The sequence below is a fragment of the Oratosquilla oratoria genome, chromosome 31 (assembly GCF_046742065.1).
Source record: "Oratosquilla oratoria isolate Oo_2021 chromosome 31, ASM4674206v1, whole genome shotgun sequence".
NCBI classification, from domain to species: Eukaryota; Metazoa; Arthropoda; class Malacostraca; order Stomatopoda; family Squillidae; genus Oratosquilla; species Oratosquilla oratoria.
Window position 1 is genome coordinate 3127689 of NC_134807.1, and position 27250 is coordinate 3154938.

At 37.3% G+C, this 27250-nt stretch overlaps 1 protein-coding gene across 2 annotated transcripts; it reads right to left on the reverse strand.

Moving 5' to 3' along the window:
• Positions 1–296: 296 nt before the first annotated feature.
• Positions 297–12224, reverse strand: LOC143041412 (uncharacterized). 2 transcript variants are annotated; one of them, XM_076213253.1, is made up of 4 exons: positions 11239–12224; positions 5622–5757; positions 2668–2880; positions 297–1670 (listed from the first exon to the last, which is right to left on the reverse strand). In XM_076213253.1, exons 1-4 carry the CDS (start codon positions 11547–11549, stop codon positions 1485–1487), a joined length of 846 nt encoding a protein of 281 aa, XP_076069368.1. In that variant the 5' UTR covers positions 11550–12224; the 3' UTR covers positions 297–1484. The 2 variants fall into 2 exon arrangements, with proteins under 2 accessions (XP_076069368.1, XP_076069367.1); XM_076213252.1 differs by having other exon boundaries at positions 1529–2880; positions 11239–12220.
• Positions 12225–27250: the final 15026 nt, after the last annotated feature.

Here is a 27250-nt window from a genome sequence, read left to right on the forward strand (position 1 = left end):
GGTCAAAGTTTAGTGACATCTTGACCCCGGAGGTGAACGGTCATTGGTTTCGAACACAAGCAGTGGGAGGTGGTTCTTTCTCAGGTCATAAGACCACAACTAACAGGAACCTATTACTGTGTAAGTGATCTCCAACATTCCACCTATTTGATCATTGATCAAAATTTAACACCACACATTATACATCAATGCGTTGGGAATTCATCAAACTACGTAACATTGCCATGAAAACAAATAACCCCATTTTTAATAGTTTTTAAAGGAGGAATTTGTTTTTTTTTATGACAAGATGGTGATATTTGCTATTGGCCTTTCCAAATATACAAATTACTGCCTTCAATTTCATTGACTGAAAAAGCACAGCCCCACAGTGGCTATCAGTGTTCCTCAGGCCCTCCTACAGGTCTATCCGAGAAATGTACGACTATTATCTGTTTTATTTGTTTCATTAACGTGGGACTGTTACTATGTCACCGGCTTAGGTAGAAGATATATGGGTGCAGTTCCCCGTTGCCCACTTTCCTAATGTGAAAAGGTGGAGGAGTTACGGAGGTGGCAGACGGCCCATTCCAAAGACCAAATGTCAGCCCCCTGGGGTTGCCCCTCCATATGGATACAATATAGTTGACTGGGATTCTCTCTAGCATCACCTTCTATGCCCACCACTTGCAGGTCCTTTCCAAATACCCTATGCTTACGTAACACTTCACCTTAACAAAAGACCAGATTCAGTACTCTGTGATAAAAAATAAAAGTTAAAAAATCAATAAATAAATCAGAAATTGACTGACACACATTTTTCCAATGACCTGATATTTAAAAGTTTGAAAAAAAAAAAAAGTTTGTTCTAAATAAGTAGATAAATCACATCTTTGGTGCAGATGTAACACACAGTGTAGCATTTGTTATAGATCCTTGGTGGCAATTCAAGATGATTACAAATGCAGATGTGGTTTCGTTGCTGCTGTTTAAACTGATGATGTGTATACTCTCCAATTCCACAATTTAGATGTTCTTTTGTGTAAAAAAAAATTGGTACATGAGTGTTGTTGTGTTAACTGTGTTGCTGCAGATTAACTGTAACATGTGTCGTACCGTGTAAACATGACCACGTCAATGGAAGAGTGACATTTTACAGTTCACAGCCTTTATAATAAATATTCTGAACTCATAGTAAATCTCTCTAAATTACAGAAAATTATTGTTACGAAAACTCCAAATATTAGGCAGCGTTTCTGGTTTCCAGAATTGTTCAGATTTCAGAACTATTTTTACACCAATTGTTCTGAATAACAGAGAACTATCTGTACTAATAATAATTCAAGCCAACTCCTGTACAGCTATTCGACATCCACCTAATAAATAATGTAATATTACACATCTAGCCCGTACATAAAAAAGCAAAAAGGCTTCTGCCGGACCACATAAGATAATGTAATGCCACAGCATAAGTTCGAGCTGGTGAGTAAATATATGTCCCGTTTTTATTTGCGTGTATGCTTTAGAGTACCACTTTCAATCAGATCCATCATCTTTTTCTTTAAGAGCATATTATTATTCATGATGTGTACCATAGTGACACAATTCAGGTGCATGGTAGCATTATTTTTCATTAGTTGATAATACATAAGGAAAATTTCCTGTGGCAAACGCTCCCTGGCCAACGCATCCTGCAATGGAAAGAATGCAATCTGTGTATACATCGACCTTGTCTCCATGCAGTACACATCTGATTCAACCGTTTCTTATCAAAATAAATCCTACATTTTCTTTTAAATCTACACTTAAAAAAAAGGGATAAATAAATAATAATAATAATAAAAAAAAATTTGTATGTATAAAAATAATAAGTTACCAAAAGCTAATACGCTTCAATACAACTAAACCATAACAAGAATCTTGGTGAAATAATCTCATAATTATCAATTAGGATATCTTCTCTCCCACACTTTGCCACCTCGCTTTGCGGGTAACGGCATTTGAGGGGATCGGTCATTATTAACAGCTTCGTCTGAATGTTCATCTCTTATTTGGCCTATGACTTGAAAGGGTTAACCATGTAAGGACTGGACAAGTCACGTGGCAATAGCGTCTTGCCAAGTAACTCTTCATATCAAATCAAGGAAGACAACTTGTCTAGCTACTTGTTTTAACAATTAAAATTCAGTACATAAAAACTACTAATTCAACCTTGTTATCTTTACTGAACCTGTCTCCACATCCAGTAAAAGTAGTCTGATTAAACATCAAAAGAAATGCCCCCACATCCTCAATTATACTAGCTACGATCACCCTCAATGTTGTAAAACATATAATCATCACTGACATGTAAAGGCTAACACCTCTAAGTCATCTTTACAATACCATATCAAGAAATGTTGTTTTCCAACACACATCTCAAAACAATGTAAACTCAAAGTAACACCATCTTTGTGCTGTAGTTTCGAATTATCTTTGGCTATATTGAGCGAGTACCTGAACTAACTGCTTTTGGAGAATTAGGTTTTCTCTACTCAATTCAAGTTGTTGTTTCATTATAACTTCGAGTGTTTCATTGTTGGCTTTGATCATTTTATTTGTCTCCCGCATCTCCTCTAACTTGCACTTCTCAATCTCCAACACAGCTTCGCTTATGGATCGTTTCCTTGTTGATCTGTCCTGACATACCTGGGGATCTTGATGTCCATTAGAGAGCACTTGTGGTGGGAGACAGATTTCATCACTTGAGCTAGAATAACTTGTACTGGGTTCTTCAACAGAAACTTCTGGAATCAACAGAGAATCGTAGTAATCTGGAGACGGGCAGGATTCTGACACTGGGGAAGCTTTTAGACGTTCATTTGCAAGTATAGACATTACTCTCGACTCTTCAGGATCCATCTGTATGTGAAAAGACGAAAGAAAAAATCAGCCATGACAACAAAATGCAACTACTTTAGGTAGAGGTCTGTATGAATATCACTAAATTATTCTCTGAGGTGTACTCGCCAAATTTACCTACCATACTTGATGACATATTAACCCCTAGCTCTTTCAGCAGGAAATATCAGATACTGTACTGATTTAGTACTACAATCTGCATTGTACAGGTAGCCTACCCCAAACATAGTGGTTTTGTACCAACCACAGCATATTACACACAATTTCACATCTAACATGCTAAGGTCTGCACAAAACATTTTGGGCAATCTATCCAAACTAAGCAGCTCATGTTGTGGAAAATACCACATACACAACATAACAATGGCTCATGGAGATGTCTAGAAATTTTCTATATGCAACAATAGGCAGCAATTATTCTACTGACCCATGAGGAAAGGATCAACATAAAGTCGAAAGGTAAGCATGAATGGAAAGTGGTTGATAATGGATGAGGCAATTAGCATATAGGATGTTTTTGTCTGTTCTATATATTTTTTTTTCTGAATTGCAAGGGTAAAGCTGTTGTTGTATTCCACTGCATTGTTCTCTTAACTTCAAAAAATCTTTCATCCATTCTAATAGTCTGCCTCTCAGTCCTCCAATTTCCACATAAGTTAACTGTTAGGTATTTTATCAAATGCCCTCTCTAGGTTGAGGTATATACAGTCCACCCACCCCTTTCTCTCTTGCAGCACACCAATCACCCTTGAGTAAAAGATTAAAAGGTTCCACACACACAACCTTCCAGATCTGAAGCCAAACTGACTGTCAGAATGTTCATCTTTTCAAGATATTTGGTCCATCGATCTTTCACACTCCTTTCACATAATTTCACTATTGTGCTGGTAAGTGATATAGGTTTATAATTTAGTGGTGTCTCCTTGTTTCTACTTTTTGTGAATTGGCACCACATTTGGTCTTTTTCCATCAATTGGCACAATGTCTTCTTTCAATGAACATTAACCTCTTTACTCCGGGGCACATCGCACGTCAGGCAGCGACGTGCGATGTTGCGTCATAATAATCGCATTATAAAAAATAAAGACAGTGCTCAATCGTTCGTTCTCTTTCACCCGTGAATTTTGATAACCATAGAAAATATGATAAAGCCAGTTTAGAGAGAATGGAGGTTACGTAGGTACGACTGTAATAAATATAATCAAGATGCCGATGTTGGCATAATCGCGTACCCACTTGCTCTTCATGACACCTACGTAGGCGTCACCGTATGGAAATGGTTAATAAGACTATGAATCTTGTCAGCCAGTTGTTCCTTACATTTCTTGAAGGCAACTATCTGGGCTATGATTTCTGCACTCAGATCTTTAGGTGGTTCAGAAGATGTTGTGGTCAGGTTCAAGAGGGCCCTGGAAGGAGGGGTCGCTATAGGCGGACTGTTTTTTTGGGCGCAAAACCATGCCACTTGTATGGGTCTTTTCAGATTTGACAAAAGTATTGTCTGCCTCAACTCAGGCAGACAGTACCCTTGTTGAGCACTGTATCCAGTTTGAGTCCCCATCAAGTCCTGAAGCTTTTGTCACATACAATGATCCCAAGAGATTGACCACTTCACTCACCTCCACATTTAAATCTTCTAAACCTTTTTGTTATCCCCTCACTTTCCTCCAAAATATTACTCTCTTCTGTGGAGACCAGTTGGAAACTTTCGTTCATTATTTCTGCCTGAGCTAAGGCTTTTTCAGACCTCACCACCCACTATTACTTCCCTGTGTGTCAATTTACCTTTTATAAACCTGTAAAACAGATTTGGTCCATCTTAGCATTTATCTACCACGCCTCTTTCAAAATTGCTTTCTTCCTTGCAAATTCTTGTAGCCATTCCTAGCTTGTTTGTAAGCCTCTTTTGTTTTATTGCTGCTGCTCTTATTCTCTTCCCTTATTGCTTCTCTTCTTCCCTTTTTCCTAAGCCATATCCCTGGCCTTCTTTTGCAATCTCACACTTTTTACTAAACCAGTCCTGTTTCTGTTTCTTCCTTCTCGTCTTTGGGAGGGAAGAGGGTGGAGGGGGGGTGGAGTATGATGGGGATGGATTGGGTGGGAGTGGTTATTATGCCTTTGTTTTTTGGGTACCTCCCTTGTAAGGGAAAAAAAAAAAACCTTTGGTATATGTATGTATGTACTAGTCTTTGGTACATTTCTGTTCACTTCCAAGTTGTAAATGTCAAGAAAAGTTTTCCCATTTCCTCCTTATCCCATAGCATTCATGAATTTCTTCCAGTTTGCTTCTTTGAAGGATTTTTTCAACACTATGTAATCTGCTTCCCTAAAATATAGTCCCCCTTACCTGTTTGATTAATTTCTTGGCTCTATTTCATCCTCCTGTTGAAATTCAATTGTTACATGGTCACTTTTTCCTATTTGGGCAAAGGTAGTTCAATGAGCTGATGATGTCTGGCTCTTTGGTTAGTAACTGATCTAATCTTGTGGGAATGTCATCTTCTCTTATCCAGGTCACTTCCTTTACCCACTGAGTCATTGTATCCTCCATTGTTATGCTTAACAGGGTGTATGTGTGTGTATATATGAAATACTATATCAAGGTTTGTTGATTTCACTAAATCTTTAATTACCTAGTTTCAAACTACTCATGCTATTACTCTATATGGGCATTTTCCCACTAAGAACTGAAATTGTGCCCACTACGTAAATGTAAGTAAATGAGGTTAATCTTTTATTACCTTTACTGATGCAGTGCAATGCTCCTCTCCTTCTGCGGAATGATTAATGTACGGGATAGCCATTACTTCACTGATCATATTGAAGAATGGCCACGTGGAGGGTATTAAAGTCGCATCCATTTTCGATCTTTCGTTTCTGAAATAAAAAATAAACAAACACATAAATAGAAATAAATAAAACAAAGTAAGAAATAAAAATAAACATATATTTATGCTCCATACTGTAAAGTTACAATAATGGTCATCCCTACAACATCACCTTCATTTGCAGCTGCCTGTTTTCTCACTCCTATTAACCAGGCACAGAAACCAATCCAGGCCCACACACTTGTCTAACATGCACAAAATCTTATAAACTTCTAACACGCACTAATGAAGTGCAACACGTTACACGTCATTCCACCTTACCTGCATCATACTCACCTACTCGTACATAAACCAGTACAAAGAATTAGACATCCCACCATCACCACCACATATCATGATCCATACCCTATAATATTCCAGAACAAATAGACCCTACACATATAACAAATGAGCATCAATTGTATTACTAACAAATACAAGGAGAAGATTTATTTCCTACATAAATATAACATTTACATGGCACTTCTACATGAAACAAAACTAACATCACAATTCACGCTACCCACATCCACAGAATACACAACAGTTAGGAAAGAAAATACCGAACACAATGATGGACTTGTCCACAACAGTATACCTTTCTACAACAAAACAAAACAAATTAAATAAACACAAAACAACTGAAATAATAATTACATAATAATAACAAAAGTAATCAATGATCATACCTTCCTACAACAAAACAAAAACTAAAACACAAAACAACTGAAATAATCAGAATTCAAACTCGGATAAGGAAAACAACATAAATCGCAAATATTTACCTATGACCCACCGCATCAGCACTCCACCAAAGGTACAACCCTAAACTCAAACCTCTCAATTCACTAACAAACCACATACTGGAAGATGAAGCGAATATGCATAATCCAATCTGGCTACATACATATACCAACAGCTTTTTCCCCTTACAAGGGAGAAGTAGCCAAAAACAAAGACACAAAATCCACTCCCACCCATTCCATCCCCACATACTCCACTCCCATTCACCCCCTCCCTCCCTCTTATCTTGACTCCTCCTGGATGACAGGTCATCCCTGCATCTTGTCCACTGCCCTGGGTCAGAAGCCAGTCTGGCTAAACAAAGAAATAGCAGATCAATGAGAACACAAAATACAAGAACAACTTCCCAACCTAAACACATCAAACTCCAGTAACCATTCCATCAGACACTCCTCACCATAATAAATGAGCATCTTCCCCCAATTCAACAATGTGTCACCTTCTCTACAAATACAAATAATCATAAGAAACAATACATGGCTTTCCCTCAGACCTTTTCCCAATAGATTACTAATGAACTAGAAAGGTAAACAAAGCCTATTGACAAGAAAAGATTCATAAACCACAAAAAATATATACATACATATACCAACAGCTTTTTCCCCCTTACACGGGTGGAGGGGGGGTTGCCAAAAAGAAAAATGCATAGAAACAACTAAAAAAAAAAAAAAAAAAAATATCATAGAAACCACTTCCACAAAAAAATAAATAACAATACAAATATATATAATAAAAATAAAAATGCCAAAAATATACAAAAGAAATTGAAAATAACTTAACCTTTGCTATGGATAAATTGTCACCCATTAATGGACATGGAAAAATTAGTCATGGATGGCCATTCAGAAAACAATCAAAATATTAAAAAAAAAAAAAAAACCAAAAAAAAAAAAAAATAAATTTAAAAAAACTTTACTTAAAAAAAAAAAAAAAAAAAAAAAAAACACAGAAGAATGAAAAAATTGCTACAGCAACTAAACAAAGACATAAACACGGATAGAAACAACTTTGCCAACCATGTAGTAAATGAACTGAATAGAATTCCTGTAGGGGCAGTGAATATAGTACAGTTTAAAGTTTTAAGATTCATTCAGAAAAACACCTAAGCAATATGCTGTAATGACTGCCTTTACTTTATCTTTTATCATGATCTATATACCACTTATTTGTTAATTTATCTTTTATCTATCAATTATTTATTATAACATCATTATTCATGTTTGCATAATATTCATCATTATCTATTTAATTTAATTTTTAATATATATATATGACGTAAGTGGAGTAGGAAACACAGGAGTCTAGTCTTGACTTTATTCCTGACTAGTTTCACAGGTATGCTTTTTCAAAGGAATGGTGTACAAATAAGCTGTGTGCATTCTATACATGGGGTGGACCTCACTACCTCTCCGTGTTACCATAGTTGGCGACTAGTGAGAACATTACATATTCATTGTAGCAAATGTAATACTAATGATTAGCATGTGGAGATGATGACAATAATAACACTGAAAATAAAAGTAATTGTAACAGTGATAATAACAAAAATAGTAATAATAATAATAATATTAATAACAAAAATAGTAATAATAATAACAAAAAGTAATAATAAAAAAATAAAATAATAAAATAAAAATAGTAATATTGAAAATAAATTACTAATAATAGCAAATATAACAATATTATTGACCATTACTCATTTTCAATATCATTATTATTATCATTAATATTATCATTACTATTTCTATTATTATTACTATTTTTCTTACTATTTTTATCATTAATAATTATTATTATTATTACTATTTTTGTTATTATTATCACTGATACAATTACTTTTATTTTCATTGTTATTATTGTCATCATCATCTTTACCACTTGCTAATCATTAGTATTACATTTGCTACAATGAATATGTAATGTTTTCACTTGTCACCAACTATGGTAACACGGAGAGGTAGTGAGGTCCACCCCATGTATAAAATGCTCACAGCTTATTTGTACACCATTCCTTTGAAAAAGCATACCTGCAAAACTAGTCAGGAATAAACTCAAGACTAAGACTCCTGTGTTTCCTACTCCACTTATGTCAACCTGTCAGAATGTCTCAATATATATATATATTTTGATTGAAGTTCACAGCAGCTTCTGCGTTCACAACTTTTTTGCTGAGTAATTCTACATATCTGACGATGGAACGGTGAGCAATGGGTAGCTCCCATAAAAGATGTCCGAAAGACATTGAAAGTTCTTGTAGACGAAGAACACTTTATTATAACAAGCTTTTGACCAACATAGGTCATCTTCGACCTATGTAGGGGATGTATAAGCTAGATAAATTCATGGTTAGGAAAACTGCCAAGTAGTTCAAAATCACAGACTTGGAGTAAAGTGTGAGATCACATCAGGATATGTCATCACTCCATAAGCTTTGCTTGTCTAAGTCAGATCATGACATTTCTTTCCCTGGTCTCTTCTTGTGTGTATACATGCTTAGCTTAAACTGTATACTCTATACTTTGAAAATGTCAATATTGACAAATACATTCAGTGTTTTCAGTCTTTCATTTTGCATATGGTAATCTGTACATACATACATATTTAAAATCTATTTCAGACAAATGAGAGAGAAATGGGTGGGGAAGGGCAAACAAAGATGTGTTGGGAATAGAGTTCATTTCCCTAACGTTTTGACCAACTTCCCCACCCATATATATATATATATATATATATGAGAGAGAATGTGGGTGGGGAAGGGCAAACGAAGATGTGTTGGGAATAGAGTTTATTGCCCTATTCCCAAATCTTCATTTGCCCTTCCCCACCCACATTCTCTCTCATTTGTCTGAAATAATTTTAAATATATATATATATATATATATATATATATATATATATATATTATATATATATATATGTGTGTGTGTGTGTATATGTACATATATATCTGGTGAGAAATGTAGTAACACATTTGTAAATCACAACTAACACCACAGTCAAATGAAAGGAGTTCAGTAAGCGAAACTATATATTTCAATTCCTAACTGCAATCCTCTTCAGTAGTACTAATGAAGAGGATTGCAGTTAGCAATTGAAATATATAGTTTTGCTTACTCAACTCTTTCATTCGTCTTACTGTGGTGTTAGTTGTGATATATATATATATATATATATATATATATATATATATATATATATATATATATATGTATATTAACAACCACAATGCACTTAAATTCTATGAGTCAAAGGCCGACATGCAGAAATTGAAATGCGGTACTGCCAAGGACTTGAACATATATATATGTATGAGAAATCACAAACTTGCGATTCTAAATATGCGGAAAAACCATCAAGGAAAACGATAAACTGATGACCAAGCGCTTTCGTACCCTAAGGATGTCTGAATAGACGAAAGCACTTGGTCATCAGTTTATCTTTTTCCTTGGTGATTTTTCTGCACACATATATATATATATATATATATATATATATGTATATATACATATGTATATATACATATGTATATATATATATATACATATACAATTTATATACATATATATATATATATATATATATATATATATATGTATATATAAATGTGGCATCACGTGGTAAAGTACGCAATGCATTACCAGCTTGAAAATTGCAATAGTGCTATTCCACATTCATTCAGATCTTTTACTTTCATTTGAACATTGGAGATGTGTGAAAAAATACCTCAACTATAGGGTTGAAAATCTATAAGAATATAGTGGGTTTACGCCCTTAATACTTGCCACATGCTTTTATGATGCTCTGTTCGAAGTAAAGTGTACATAAGCACTGGATAGAGTAGACATGATCAGCTTTCAAATGATGTATTCACCATTGTCCTACCTTCAATAGTCTTTACTGTATCTAGTTTCAAATTTGAGACAATTTCAATTGTGATTTCTGACACTTTAAAAATGGTGCTTATGTATACTTTACCACACAACACCTCATATATATTTCTATGTATATATATATATATATATATATATATATATATATGAGGGTAGGCATATGCAGTATGATTGCTATAGAAAACAGCACTAAAAGAAATATATAATCTCTTCAAACTTCAGTATTATATTCCTTTTAAGCATGCAGGAATATTCACTTTTATTTTATTTTTGGAAATATATTTTTCCTACAAAATTTATTGACACAAAATTACTACATACAATCAATATGGCAAAATATGAATTTGATATGAAGGCTTTAAAGTTCAATGGAAATAATCATCAGATGTTGGAACAGAGAGCAAGCAAGTTGTATATGCCAGAACATCACAAAGAAATTGCCAAGAATACTGAAGATATAGCAACATTTAACAACCCTAAAAATTTATTTTCACTAATGTGTGACTAAAGTAATCTATAATTATAAATAATAGCTTCAAGCCTTACATGCATAAATATAAAGACTTACTGAAAAATTTTAATTCATCATACAACAGACTAAATCTTAACTTACAACCTAAACTTTGCTGTAGTCTCAAATCTTCACCGAGATTTATTTATGCTTGCAACAACAAATCACTTAAACCTATGAAGTCTGTCATATTAACCTTAACTTAGTCTACACTACTCTTGTTTCTATACAGTTTATAGAATACTACAGTATAAACATCAAATCCCTAGAGTCATTTAATTCATACCTCCAAATCTTTGTTAAATTCGAAATCTTGAAATGCACCTCCTGTTTACTTCTTGGGGGGTTTCGGCAAGACACCTGCTGCAAGTCTTCCGTGATCGATTGATAAACATGCGAGTTTCTCTTCGAATTTCGAAGAACAAGACTATGTTTCTTCCATATCCATATAAGTTCTTTGGTTTCTTGTTCCAGCCAATTTTCTGTTCTTCGTCGTCGCATTCGGGGTACAATGGTAGCAACGTCCATAAGCGGAGCTGTTTGAACTTGTGATGAGGATTCTTCTATGCTTTCCCGACTCCCTTGAGCACTCTGCATATCGTTCACAGTTCCAAGAGAACCCCTTCCACTGCCACACTTCTCGGCAACTTTTCTTCGTTATGTGAAAACATATAACACCAACAAATGGACCAGCACTACTATGACTTGTTTTGTTTACAAGCACACCCCTACCTTTGAGTTATGCCACTAGAGGACTCTGTCTTCCTGATGAACTCATTTTACAATAGTTTAGCACTCGCACCGGGCTTTACATTCGATCACAAATCCCTTTGAACGATCATTAGGTTAGAATGCATTCGGGAACATTTACACATTGGGGAAACACAACGTTAACTTGTTTTGTGATTGACTACAAATAATGTCAGATGCTTCTTACTAGGATGATCAGTTTACGAAACACACAAATTCTAGGTTAAAAATACGTAAAGATTTAGCTCGGGTTACGCAACAATCACTCTGATAGAAACATGATTCGGCGTAAAATCATACCAATATTTCAGGTCGCTGCCATTACAAAGACAGCAGCTCACGTTCACTAGTATTAGTACCTTTATTAGATCTATTTTTGTCACTGACGATTCCTGTACATTTCTCACATTTCCTTTGTATACTGTTAAATGAATATTGCAAAGAAATTCACAACTCATAAATCGGTTGCCAACATATTTTAATTCGATTTGTGGATAGGAAATGACATACGCATTCCAAGTATTAGTCACTTCAAGTGAATTCTTTCTGAATGTAAAATGGACGCCTGTTCCGGTTGACCTGCAAGTAAGATCGACTACACCAGTTCATTTTTATTTTTTGTATTTCTCCTCCTTTTAGAATTACCATATATATTCTACGTTAGAAAAATAATGAAGATTGTCATCCAGATGTCAGTGCAATATATTTAATCTTGCAACCGAATCTCGCACGGGCAGTTTACCTGACATTGCGCGTATGTCGTAGGACTTGCCTGAGAATCTGCGTCTTCCCGTATATTGTGATAAATATATTTCTAAACCATACAGATTATCCCCAAAACTATAACCATATGGGTATTTGTTTTCCTTTCATTTTACTCTATGTATTATACATTCATGACTTCATTGTTCAACAAGTGTGGGAAGCACAATTGCTGCATATTCCAACGTATGGCGGATTCGACTTTCCATTATATCATTTTATACTATCATATACTTTGTTTTTATCTTATAATTGTATTTCGTTTGGTTTATTTTATATAATCTATTTACTTTATTTTATCTATCTTTATTTTTACTTTAATTTTATTCTATTCTGTTTCGTATTTGTTCATGTAGTGAAGAAACTAGATTTACATTTGTCTATTATCTGATTAAACCACGATATTGCTAGTATGTTTGTCAGATGATAATGTACAAGTGATTTACATTAATTTTGTTTTTATTTTGTTTTTGAAACATTCTCTCCCCAGGTATTCCACTGTTTTTTTCCAATACCATTTTTTACATTTGATAGCAGAATAGTAGATCAGAGGTATTATCATTATTATTATTATTATTATTATTATTATTATTATTATTATTACTATTATTATTATTATTATTATTATTATATATATATATATATATATATATATATATATATATATATAAATATATATATATATATGCTGATAAGAACACGGGTACGTGTATTCACTTGGCAATTTTATCTCCCAAGATATAAGCAAAAGAATAGTAAGGGAAAATGTAACCCTGTGACTGTGACCTGATATCGCCCCTCCCTCAATAGTGGAACGCATTGACCCTTGCGACCTGACCTACCGCTTTCCGGGGGGTAAATGTCCTCTTATGTAAACTGTCATTGTTCCTTCTTCATGTATATATAAACTATGTAGGCCTATTTCTTTTCAACTATATCCTTTTAGCACTGGATTTAATATACGAAAGCGCTCTGCTTCCTTAGTTTCTTTTTTTCCAAGTGGTCTATATATACATATATATATATATATATATATATATATGTATATATATATATATATATATATATATATACATATATATATATATATATATATATATATATATTATATATATATATATATATATATATCATACTTTCCTTGGTTTGCGGGCCTTGTACTCACTCGGACAACGTTGCAGGTGGTCATGAACAGTCCATATACACCGCGGCGGATCCAGGTGGGGGGGGTTGAGGGGGCTGAAACCTCCCCCTCCAATTTTGTTCTTACATTATCTCATTGAGAAGTCAAGAAACCTGCCCCGTGTACTCTGCTACGTCTCAGAAAGCAGTAATACAGTGGCAGAATTTCCCCCCGCAGCACTTAATAAAACACTTCAGTGAGAATAATTGGAATGCTATTCAACACATTATTGAGGGCAAACATTAAAAAATGTAAGATTAAGTATTACTTTTGCCACAAAAGTAATACTTATCTTTAATGATTTACCCTTAATGTGGTGAATATCCTTCTAATTATTCTCATTGAAGTGTTTTATCAAATGCTGCGGGGAGAAATCTGTCAATGTATTACTACTTGCTGATTTCTCGACCTCTGCTATGAAGCAATGAAAGAACAATTTTGGAGGGGGCTTTTGTCCCCTTAGCCCATCCTCCTAGTCCATCACTGTGCTAAATTGATTCTATATTAACTATGTCATACGTAATTTGTTTCCACTTTGTTCTGAGATGTTGAATTTTTATCGCAACAACTCATAAGAAGTTTAATCAAATTCATTATATTCGAGATGTTATATTGAAAATATAAATTTGAGTGTATTTAGATTTATTCTTATGACGTTTATAGAACACTTCTAGAACCTTGAAAAAAATTAATAATGGTACTGTATTGTTTACTTATAACTTATTTTGAATTCATGTTATGATGATATTACAAAGGGTTACAAAAGAAGAGTATGCCGGCAGGAGACCTTTTCGTTTTTTTTTTTTTAATCATTTTATTACGCTCAAAGAGCGGCAAGCCTAGTACATAGGTAATTAGCTATTTACATGAGGATCGTGACTCATAGGACACGCTGTTCGACTGAGGTGGCAATTCGTAGTTAAGTACAAAATTTCAGAGGTTGGGACACAGTGGTGGAGGACACGGTATATAATCAGTGGTAATAACAGCATGTATAAAACAATCACAGTCAACAGTATATACAAAACAAAAGTATGTACAATATCACAGTCATGATATAAGAGACATTGACATAATTGAGACAGTCGTGGACAAGATTATACATTAGAATTATTACGTCGTACAACGATAGTTAGCACCCACCAAAGTGTGGGTGACGTAAGAGTAGTGTTTCTAAATGGTTATCGGCAAGCAAGTATTTACATATATCAATGACAGACTCTCTATGGGGGATTAGACCTTTTCGTTATGATATTTGTTTCTCAAGAATGACTTACTAATTTTAGTTAATGTAATTAGGTATTTTAAAATAATCTGGATTAATCTCTATTTGTTTATTTTTTGTTTAATTCCTACACATTCAAGAATTTAGAATCGGTTTCTGAAGTTCTTCCCACTACTACACAAGGTCTAAGTGCTACTACATACAGATTTGAACTCGCCAAGTGGGACCGTACAAGTTCAATTGCACCAATATTTTTACTCAGTGCTTTTCTAATGATTTTCAAGAACTCGTGAAGATTGAGACAGATAGGAATACTACCATAGGGTAGTCTTGAAGTTCATTCAATTTTAAGTCACCGTAAGGATGAGCCAATTTAATTGTACAGGTAAGTTTAAAGAAAACACTTGCTTATACATGACTTAAGGCAAAGAGCAGCTTTGAGATGTTTTCAGGCCTCGAATATCAGACAAAAAGAAATAAATTATTTTATTGATTAGCAAGCTAAATACGCCAACATAGGATAACTGCTTAAAACAATTAAACCTTACATTAATTTGTTTGATAAAATCTGAAATAACTAGTGATATTGCGGATAAACGTTGCCACTTATTGATATCAATAAGTGGCAACATTTATCCGCAACATCACTAGTTATTTCAACAAACATTTATTTGAATGTAGGGTTGTCTAATTTGCTATATTCACAGTGTTCCTCCAATACACTAACATTTACTCTATAGTTTTAATAAACAGGTGAAAACTCCAACTGTTTTTATTTATATTTGTTGCACATACTTGGAGTAGGGTGAAGTGGAGTAAGATATCCCAGTAGAATATTTGTAGATTTAACTTTAATGGTCTGAACAATTACTACAGGAAAAACGTCAAAGATAGGAAAGGAAATATGTGTACCACTTAATTTTATTAACATTCTTTACATAGTGGGGTATATTTATATACATACATAAATATATATATATGTATATACATATGTATATATATATACATATATATATATATATATATATATTGTGAAAATAAACACTGTGTGAGATCGAAACCTTTATTGGTACGACGTTTCGCTTGTTACAGCCTTTTCAAGTACAGACATGGCAAACACTCTGAGTATATATAGGCCGACGGGGAAGGAACTGGGAGAGGTTAACAGGGAGGGGTGGGTGGTAGGTGGAGGGGCGGAGGGGGGTGAGAAGGGGGACGGGTGGGACTTGGTGGAGATAAAGTAGGACATTTCGGACAGTTTGTTGAAGTGGACTAAGGGGGACATTTCATACATTTGTATAATGCGGGTGACAGATGGATGATAGGAGGGGCGATGTTAAACATGCCTCTGTTCTGCTCAATGGTTTTGAAGCTTTGAATGGCGGCCGCTTCGAGGCATTTCCTCCTCACACACATTTCTATCAACCACAACACACTTTAATTCTAAGCCATCAACATTGGGATATCTGCGGAGGCCAACATGCAGAAACTGAAACATGGTAAGGCCAAGGACTCGAACCAGGGCTAGCACATGACAAGTATTGTAGTGACTTACCGATTGCACCATCAAGAGAGATGTATTTACATGTATACATATATATATATATATATATATATATATATATATATATATATGTATACACATATGTCACGAGATCACGTTTAGGTAAAATGGCTCTATGTCTCGGAGCAAGAAGATTTTTACCCCATGTGTATGTCATTTACAACACTATCAAAATTTATATTTTTTATTATACAAAATTAATGCATTATCAATCCGTGTACGATAGAAACGTAAATCCGCATTGAATGATAAAAAATGAAAACAAATCAGTATTTTTAAAAATATTTAGAACTGATTTCCAAAAGTAATTCTTGCCTCAAAATCGACTCTGGCGTTTATTCCAGAAAAGTTGCCGCCGAGATTACTGTATTCTTCAAACCACGGCATAAATGTGGGAAACTCGATAATACCACCACAGTACCAGAGGTCTGAAAGTGTTAATAACAACATACAAGATGCATTAATAACGCACAGCGTTGGTCATGGTATTTTATAGACCATTACAATCGAGTTTAACTATACCTATGCATTTATTTATGTATTTTATTTGTTATTTACATTATTATATTTTTTATTTATTATTTTATTATTTATATGATTTTTTTCGCATCCGACCTAGATATGGATCAAAAGGTCTCCTGTCGGTATGCTCCGCCTTTGTAATCCTTTGTGTTCCTTCTGTAATACATGTGTCAAGTACAAGGAAACATGAAAAATAATGATTAAATTCAGTATTATACCTCGCTGGCTGAGCGGTTTAAGGCGTCGTTACTTGCGGCGAGGGTCGAGAGGGATGGTGGTTCGAACCCTGCCACCGGCGAAGTTGAATCAAGGGCATGGTTAATTAAATTCCAAGCCACAAAGTCCTCTGTGAGGGGCACCGTCCTAGCCTTCCGATAGGGGGGGAGTTTGTGACGTTGAACCTTATCATCATACCTCAGACTACTCAGAGGGAGGAATTCAGGTTAGCTCCCCATTTTGATCCAGGATCCGCCACTGCATAGGTTTGTTGTCCACGAGATGTCATTGTTATGAGCGGCGCTCCCCTGAGCTCAAGGGGGAAGGGAAAGTTACCCCTCAACCGTAGGCGGCGCCAGCGGGGAGGTGGGGTGGGGTGGGGGGGGAGCCCCCAAGAAGCAGAGAGTTGCCTCGGAAAGGGGCGAGCGACGGAGAGGTGGTCAAGCAAAGTGATCATGCAATTCTGACATGCAACTTCAATTGCAAATCAGAATTGCATGATCACTTTGCTCGACCATTTTCTTCGAGAGGAGAGATATCCATGACAAAAATAAGTTGGGAAATCTCCATCATTCCACCCTTTATCCTGGGCGGTATGTTGCAATAGGGCCTCTTTTATATATATATATATATACATATAAGACTGAAGGTGAAAGAAGTAGACGAGGAGTAATGGGAGAATTTCACGCTTTAACGTTTCGATCCTCAGCCTTTCCATCGCTTTATTCATTTGGAAATATTTAATTATCACGATCATAGTCGTCACGATTACATTACTCCCGTTCCCCAGACTATGTGTCTACAATTTCTCAGTGTGATTCACCATGGTCTTGGATCACGTGTTAGACTCGTGATCGACAGCTATTTCCCTCCCGGAAGTGTGTCTAAACCCAAGTGTAGTGTACAAGAAAGGAACTACATCGTCCAGTCCTGTTTCGTGTTCTTCGTTAATCACATCTTGTTATATATTCATGTAAGATTCTAGATTGGTCTAATAATTTTCTAGGTTATTTCAGGAGTTTGCGCATATCTATATAGGGGAATCCTTTAACATCATATATATATATATATGTATATGTATATATATACATATATATATATACATATATATATACATACATATATATGTAGCATCTAGACCTCCTAGAAGACGTAATCTACCACCAAAATCTCCTAGACATTCATCTACCACCTCTGCTTATACTATCGGCACGACACCGATGCATTTCGGTGCAGTCAGAGTAGCCTGGTACTCGACCTGACATCTTCGCGCACCTGGTCACTACGGGTCAGGTCGCTATTGTCCAGGCAGACACCTCACGCGCAGTTGGACGCTCACGAACCCTAAAGAATTGCCACCAAGCCAAGCATTGATACACATTATATTTAAATCCCTTTCCTACGGGATATGTCTATCCTGTCCAACCTCGGACAACTGTATGTCATTTGTAAATATGTATATGCAATGTATAAGGTAGTTAAAACCTATCCTGATCTCTAATATTTGCTAAAACTGCATCTTGTAAATAAATATTATCTCGTCGGCAACCTAACCACGAGCCATGTATATAAGCACCTCCTGTCACCAAATAAAGAAGAGAAAGACCACAGAGAGAGACAGAGCTACACGTTGCTCTGCTGCTTTTTATTCAAAACTCCGAACACCGCTCAACTACGACCACGTACTACCACAACTCATATGTTGAGATACCATCCAACATATCTGGCAGCAGCGGTGAGATATGAACTTATCTGGAACCAACGCGGGATTCAAAATATCTGGTAAACTGCGCGGGATTCAACATATCTGAAATCAGCAAGCACAAGATCCCGGTGCAGGAACGTTGTGCAACCTACCCAACGCCAGCAAGCCCATCAACTCGAACCTTCGCTGTGAGTCCTACCCAGCGAAGCGAACGAGCTAGCCAACGCACAGGACAAGTTATCCCAGCGACCCACCTATCCAGCGAAGCGGACAACAGCTCAAGCCATCTCTCTCGCTGTGTGAGCCAGCCCAACGCACAGGACAAGTCATCCCAGCGATCCACCCCAGCAACCGGCAACGAGACAAAAGCCCATCTCCCTCGCCGTGACCCAGCTCAACAACATCCTTCAAAGGAAGTATCGCTCTTACGTCCGGAAGTCGAACCGACACCTTTCAAAAACTGAAGAATTCCACACACGAACTAACCCATTTGCCACCCTTCTCATTCTTTCAATATTTCCAGATCTGCATCATCGCACCACACTCCATCGAATTATTCAACTTCCACCTCTAGTGAACCCTTCACCATCGCTTCACCTCGTCAGAACTGTAAGTAGATGCCTGTATTTATTGGGGCTAGGTAGCTCTAAATTGTTGTGTGAGTGAGGTTAAGTGAAGGCTATCCAGTGATTTTTTTTTATATTTTTTGCAAAGCCTTAAATTTTTTTCGGTGATTTTTTTTTTCCTTTTGTACGAAAGTGTGCATGACCCATTCACAGTCCAACGTTTCACACCATTACAACACTCGTTCCAAAATGGCAGCACAAAACGAAAATAACACACAGTCCTCGCCGAATCAAAACACAGACCCAACCGTCGCTCAACCACACATGCAACGTTCTGCAACAAACCTACTAACACTCCTGCAGCATGACAACACTCTTCCTAAGTTCAACGGGACAAACATCGCCATCCACACTCTCTTAGATGACGTCCGTTCGGAAATACAGCGCACACAGGTGCACGATGAAATGACTAAAATCGCTGTCCTTAAAAGTCGCATCGATTTCAACGATACCCTTGCAAGCGACATAATACAATCCGACGCGTTCCAACAGCCACAGACTTTCCAAAATTTCATTGACGAGTTCAAAAAATCCTTCGCCCCATATGAACAGTTAGGCTCCCTTTCTCCCTTCTACACACTAGGAACAAACTTTAACAACCCCCCTTATCTCACCAAAGAAAGAGCAGTCAGGGAGGCGAGTCAGTTCAAGGCAGAACTAAAAGACGCATTCACTTCTTCACCTTGGGTTAAAAATAACACAATCAGCCTAGATCACGTACTCTCATTATTTGGCTACATAAAACTGATCTCGCGACTTCACCCAGAAACACTAAAGAAAATAGAGAACATTCCTTTTGATCCAGATACAACACTCGTTGACTTCTCTAGAAAATTTTCGGACACATCAGCGACAAAAGCACAAATTCAACAACAACAAATCCCCCTTACACACACACTCACACACCCACCCACTCCCACAGTAGCAAAAATCTCACAAGAACATTACACTAGAGATAAACACATGTCACACGACCATCACACTAGAGGTAGACAAATATCACGCACAAGATCACGACAGCGTTCACAATCTAGGAGACCATTCTTTTGCAAAATCTGCAACATAGTAGGACATAGCACAAACAGGTGTTATTACAGACAACCAACTAGCTACTGCTCATATCACGGACCAGCTTTTCACGACACAACACAATGTCGCGTCTTGAAATCACAAACCTACACGTCATACGCGTCTCCCCAACACCCGACTAGCGACAACACAAACAAACACAACACGGTATGACTATCGTCTCACGGTGAACAAAACACACGACCTCACGAGACAGAATCAAACCCCCCACTACCGATTCTCACGATGGCTGACTCTCGATCATCCCCGTCTGCTATGACATTTCACGCCACGGTCAACAACCTTCCACAACTACTCTTTCTGGACACAGGATCCCCAGTTAATCTAATGTCAAAGGTTTCTTTCGACCAATTCCGATTCCGACACCGTAGAGTAACAGTTATAGAACCAACGGATATCACATTACAAAATGTAGACGGAGTTCCCTTTCCCATCATAGGAAAAACCGAACTAGACATCTCCCTGCATGCCAACTGTCCTCCCATTACAACTACAGTATACATAGCGGACGTAGTGTTTCCCGCAGATATTCTTATAGGTTTGACATGGATGCAAAGAAATCGCATCATCATCTATCCTGCTCAAAACGGCATTGGTTTCAATAATCACTTCATAACGGCTTTAAAGACAGCTAACACGCATGCACACACAGAAAACACGCGCGTCAAACACTTGCATATGATCGAGCAACAGCATGCAACATCAACAACAGCAACAACTGAACAAAACAGTGACGAAACAGAAAAGGTGACACTTGTAACAGACACGCACACTGGTGTAACGGACACGCCCACCCCATCCGCTCACCCCCGTAGCTCACACCACAGACGTAATAGACGTACACTGTCAGCGCGCATGTCAAAGTCAACTCGCGACCACAAGAAACACGATGTCTTCACTAACATACAGGATATATCACCAAACTACACTACCGTCTCACAGATCTCTCTCACGAATTCTCACGCGGTTGTAATAACTGACAAAACACTCTATCCACGCGAGTACACAAAACTCAAAGTGCGTATCTTCAAAGCTCCCGACTCAGATGTTCTTTGCATCACAGACACTTGCCGTGTATCTGGTGTATCTCTCTTATCCGCCCTATCTCACACATCGAGCAAAGGACACACAACAATCATAGTTGCAAATAATACCAATGCCCCTCTTCAGATGAACAAAGGAACGAACGTTTGTGATTTTACAGTGTATCCCTCCCCAGTACACGTAATCGACCATGACAACTCACAACACGTATGCGCCATCACCAACGGAGAACAGAACACACAGGAAACCATCAAAGCACCACACATTAACGATGTAGATTTCCCTGAAGCACGAGAAGATCTCCTGACACTCTTGAACACGTACAGACACGCAATTGCACTCCCAGGCGAACCATTAGGTCTCACAGACATCATACAACATCATATACCACTTCAACAAAATGCAAAACCACGGTACATACCCGCTTACCGCCTTCCTCACAGTAAAAGAAACATTGTCGACAACATAATTGCAGATATGCTCGACCAAGGCATCATTGAACACAGCCTATCTCCCTGGAATTTTCCTCTCTTTGTCGTTCCAAAACACGACGGCTCCTTTCGCCCTGTTGTTGATTTCCGTGAGCTAAATAAACTCATCATTCCCGAAAGACATCCTATTCCTCATCTCCAAGACACAATCTACTCCATAGGCGAACACAACACGGTCTTCTCTACTCTCGACCTTATGTCAGGGTATTTCCAAATACCTCTAGATGACGAATCAAAACCTCTAACAGCCTTCAGTACCAATACGGGCCATTACCACTTCAAAAGGTTGGCCATGGGACTCGTCTCTGCTCCCTCTGTTTTCACAAGACTTATGTTCAAAGTCTTAGAAGGTTTGATTGGAAAGACTGTCTTCATATACCTTGACGACATTATCATTGCCTCACGGTCACTCACGGAACACCTTAACACACTTCAAACTGTCTTCTCAAGATTAGCCGCGGCAGGCCTAAAACTTAAACTCAAAAAGTGCTCTTTCCTCAAAAAGGAAATAAGGTTCCTATGACACGTCAATAACTCACACGGTGTCATTACTTCTCAGGACAAGGTTAAGGCTGTTCTAGATTTTCCAACGCCTAACTCTACAGAACACGTGAAATCATTTCTAGGACTTTCAGGTTTTTACAGACGTTTTATCGAAGGCTATGCTCACATGGCAGCTCCTTTAACAGCCCTTCTCAAGAAAGATACTCCTTTTAACTGGACGTCTGAACACAACACCGCTTTCCACAAGCTCAAACAAGCACTCACAACAGCCCCGGTTCTGGCATTCCCAAACTTCTCTAAACCCTTCACACTATGCACAGATGCTTCATACAAAGGCCTTGGCGCAGTACTAATGCAACAACACGACTCCAAACTTAGACCTATAGCTTACGCCAGTCGCGCATTAAACAAGCACGAACAAAACTACTCTGTCACTGAAATTGAAGCGCTCGCAATCATATATGCACTCAAACATTTTAAAGACATCATTCTAGGATACGAAATACATGTACACACAGATCATCAACCCGTTTTAAACCTCTTCAAAGGCAAGAACCTAACTGGGAAACTAGCCAGATGGTTCCTTACTATCCAGGACTTCATGCCTACCTTCCACTACGTCCAGGGCCATGCAAACTATGTCGCCGACGCCCTTAGTAGAAACGTAGCAACAATACGTCAAGCATCAGAGCCACTTGACATTACGCGAGACCGCATCATTGCCGCTCAAGCGACAGACCCCCTATGGAAAAGAGTCATACACTATCTAAATTCAGGTGACACTACAAACACAGACGATTTTCCTCCCAACATAGACAACTACTCTCTCATAGATCAGGTTCTCTACCACACAACACTGCTCAAAAACAAATGCGAACCAAACCGCATGGTTACACAATTAGTAGTTCCCACAAGTCTTGTTCCAGAAGTTCTCAAAATACTACATGATTCTCCATTAGCAGGACATTGCGGAAAGGACAAGTGCCTCTCGCAAGCTAGGTTAAAGTACTTTTGGCCCACCATGCGTAAAGACATACACACATACATAGACGCATGCCACTCATGCATAACTCATAAAGGTCACATTAGCGGGCAAGTACCAATACACAATTACCCAACACCTTCCAAACCCTTTGAAACCATTGCCATTGACTTACTCAAACTTCCAATCACTCTCAATGGAAACCAGTACCTTTTCGTATGCATCGATCATTTCCCTCGGTTCTGCATCCTCTCTCCTTTAGCGGACAAGACAGCAAAAAGTGTAGCTCAGACAATAATCAATAACGTCATCTGCCCATACACCACACCGAAAACACTAATCTCAGACAACGGCACGGAATTTAATAACGACATCCTCACAAAAATCTGCCAACAGTTCAACATTACAAAGTGTAACACCACACCATACCACCCCAGCTCAAATGGACTCGTTGAACGTCAAAATCGGAAGATACTCAATATTCTCAGACACCTTGCCACAGACATACACGCATCTTGGGACGAACACATACCCATGATACAAGCCTGCATCAACAGCGCAATCAATAGATCAATCTCAGAATCACCCCATTTTGTTTTGTTTGGATCTGATAAGAAAATGCCATACGACCTACTCACTTCAGAAACCCCCCCTGTGTATGATTTCAATGATTTTGTCAAGGTAACTCTCAATAATTTCAACACTCTTTTCAAGAGAATACATGAGTCACTGACTCTCTCAAAAGCAGATATGCTTAGGTTGAAGAACGCTCACTCCAGAGATTGCAATGTTTCTGTAGGTGACATAATATACCACACCAACCACCAACCCACATCAAAACTTGCACCCAAATTCCATGGTCCATTTCGGGTCACCGACATACTTCCGCACAATAAGATCAAAGCTCTCCACTTACGCGAACTCACAGAGGCTATCCTACATTTAGATCATATCAAACTAGTTCCTAGAGGTCTCGACATGGATGACATTCCATCCCCGCCCATACTACAACCAACACACACGACCGAGACTCTAGACACAAACACCTTTACCACTCCACCGATCCCGACACCACGCTATAGCCTCAGAAATAGAATTGTATAAGTTTCTTTAGCCCCAACAAATCCAAGCATCTATTTCCAAAACCAATATTTATCATTCATGTTCATCTTATCATGCCATAACCAAGTATCTCCCTTCTAGCTGTGCAGATCACATTTGCCACTCAGGGAAGGTCAACCCCTTCACCTAGGCACACCCCTCATTCTTCTATCTCCTTAACAGTTCGTGCACCAAGCCTATGTGGATCTCAAGCTCATGGTGTCGTGAGGACGGACACTGGTAGCGTATGCCGAGCAACTGTAGCATCTAGACCTCCTAGAAGACGTAATCTACCACCAAAATCTCCTAGACATTCATCTACCACCTCTGCTTATACTATCGGCACGACACCGATGCATTTCGGTGCAGTCAGAGTAGCCTGGTACTCGACCTGACATCTTCGCGCAAGCACACGGGTACGTGTGTTCACTTATGCAAAGTAGACCACTTGGAAAAAAGAAACAAACGAAGAAGAGCGCTTTTGTATATTACATCTTCAGTGCAAAAAGTACATGAACAGAAATGCATAGTTTATATATACATGAAGAAGTAACAAGGACATTTTACATAAGAGGAGAGGACATTTACCCCCTGGAAAGTGGTAGGTCGGGTCGCAAGGGTCAATGCGTCCCACTAATGAGGGAGGGGCGACATCAGGTCACAATCGTAGGTCACACACATACATATACACACACACACACACACACACACACACACACACACACACACACACACACACACACACACACACACACACACACACACACACTCATGTATATACATATATATATATATATATATATATATATATATATATATATATATATATATATATATATATATATATATATGATAATAAGAACACGGGTACGTGTGTTCACTTATGCAAAGTAGACCACTTGGAAAAAGAAACTAACGAAGCAGAGCGCTTTCGTATATTACATCTTCAACAAGTACTTGTTGCACTGAAGATGTAATTACACGAAAGCGCTCTGCTTCGTTAGTTTACTTTTTCCTAGTGGTTATTTACGCATATATATATATATGTGTGTGTGTGTGTATTTTACCTAGTTGTATTTTACGGGAAGGGGAGCTACGCTCGTGGTTTTCCGCCTTTGTATCTCGCAGTGTCTAGTTCTTAAATTCATGAATGGTTTTTGCGCACACTCTTTTGTCGTCCAGTTTGTTCCAAGTGTCCATCACTATGTGGAAAACTGATATTCTTCAGATCTCTATAACTATGTTTTTTGAGTTTCTTTCCATGTCATCTTGTGTGTGTGTGTGTGTGTGTGTGTGTGTGTGTGTGTGTGTGTGTTTGTGTCTGTGTGTGTGTGTGTGTGTGTGTGTGACTATGTGTATGTGTGTGTATCACATTTTTCCAGTGGGCAATCAATTGATGTTTTTTATTTATCTTTTATACGTTTATTTATATCCATTTCGAATTCGTTGCAATTATTACAATAATATTTGTTTTCAACGATTGGTTCCACGCATATATAATGTATAGATTTTGTAAATGTTCATCTTTTAATCTTTTCACAATATTTTCATCGTCTACAAGCATGTTGATATGTCTGGAATTTTCCGTGACGTCATTTACGATTACTAAAGAACACTCCATCCTGATGTTTCATCTAATTAGAAAACAAAATATTTACCTATTTTTTTGTTATTTATCATTATTTATATGTCTTATTTATTATTTATTAATTTATGTGTTTATTCATTTGTTTATTCATCTATTTTTTCGCATCCGACCAAGTTATGGACCAAAAGGTCTCCTTTGTAATATTTATGGAACTTCCCTCTGAGATTTGTTCACTCCACTTTCCCTGTGAGGCATCTTATCACACGCCTTCCTTGAGGTATCCACAATCACATCAACGATTTTGCTCTGAAACCATATTGGTTATCAACCAAAATGTTTTTAAAGATATCTAACTCATCTCGTACAATTCCTTCACACAGTTTACACATCGTTATGAAGTCTGCGTGTGTGCGTGTATTTACCTAATTGTGTACACAAAGGGAGTTTCACTCATTGAGTACTTTCTCTGATTCTCAAATTAACATGAATCGTTTTAAATTCGTGCATGGTTTCAAATTGTAATGTAACATCTAGATTATGAGTTTAAACATCTGTATGGAAAATTGTATTTCACAAATAACATGTTCTTCAATTATCGTTCCTCGTTTTAAGTCGATCGAATTGAGTAACTGAATTCTAGTTCCAGCTGTTAATATTACATGGCATTTATGATATAGCATGTAAAAAAATATTTGTGTATTAAATCATTGATATAAATCTAATTATACAATATTGTGCTTCATGTATATATGCATGCGCACGTGCAGGTATAATTTATATGTATAACTTTCCAAAAGTCATAAATACGTACACACCTGCACAGAATATGGCAACATCTGGTCATGTTTGGAACCCCAAGCCCACCCACCCGCATCGAAGGAGACTCACAAAGCCCGTTGGGACTGACAACCGGCGTGAAAGAGTGCACTGGTGAGCGAGCAATAAT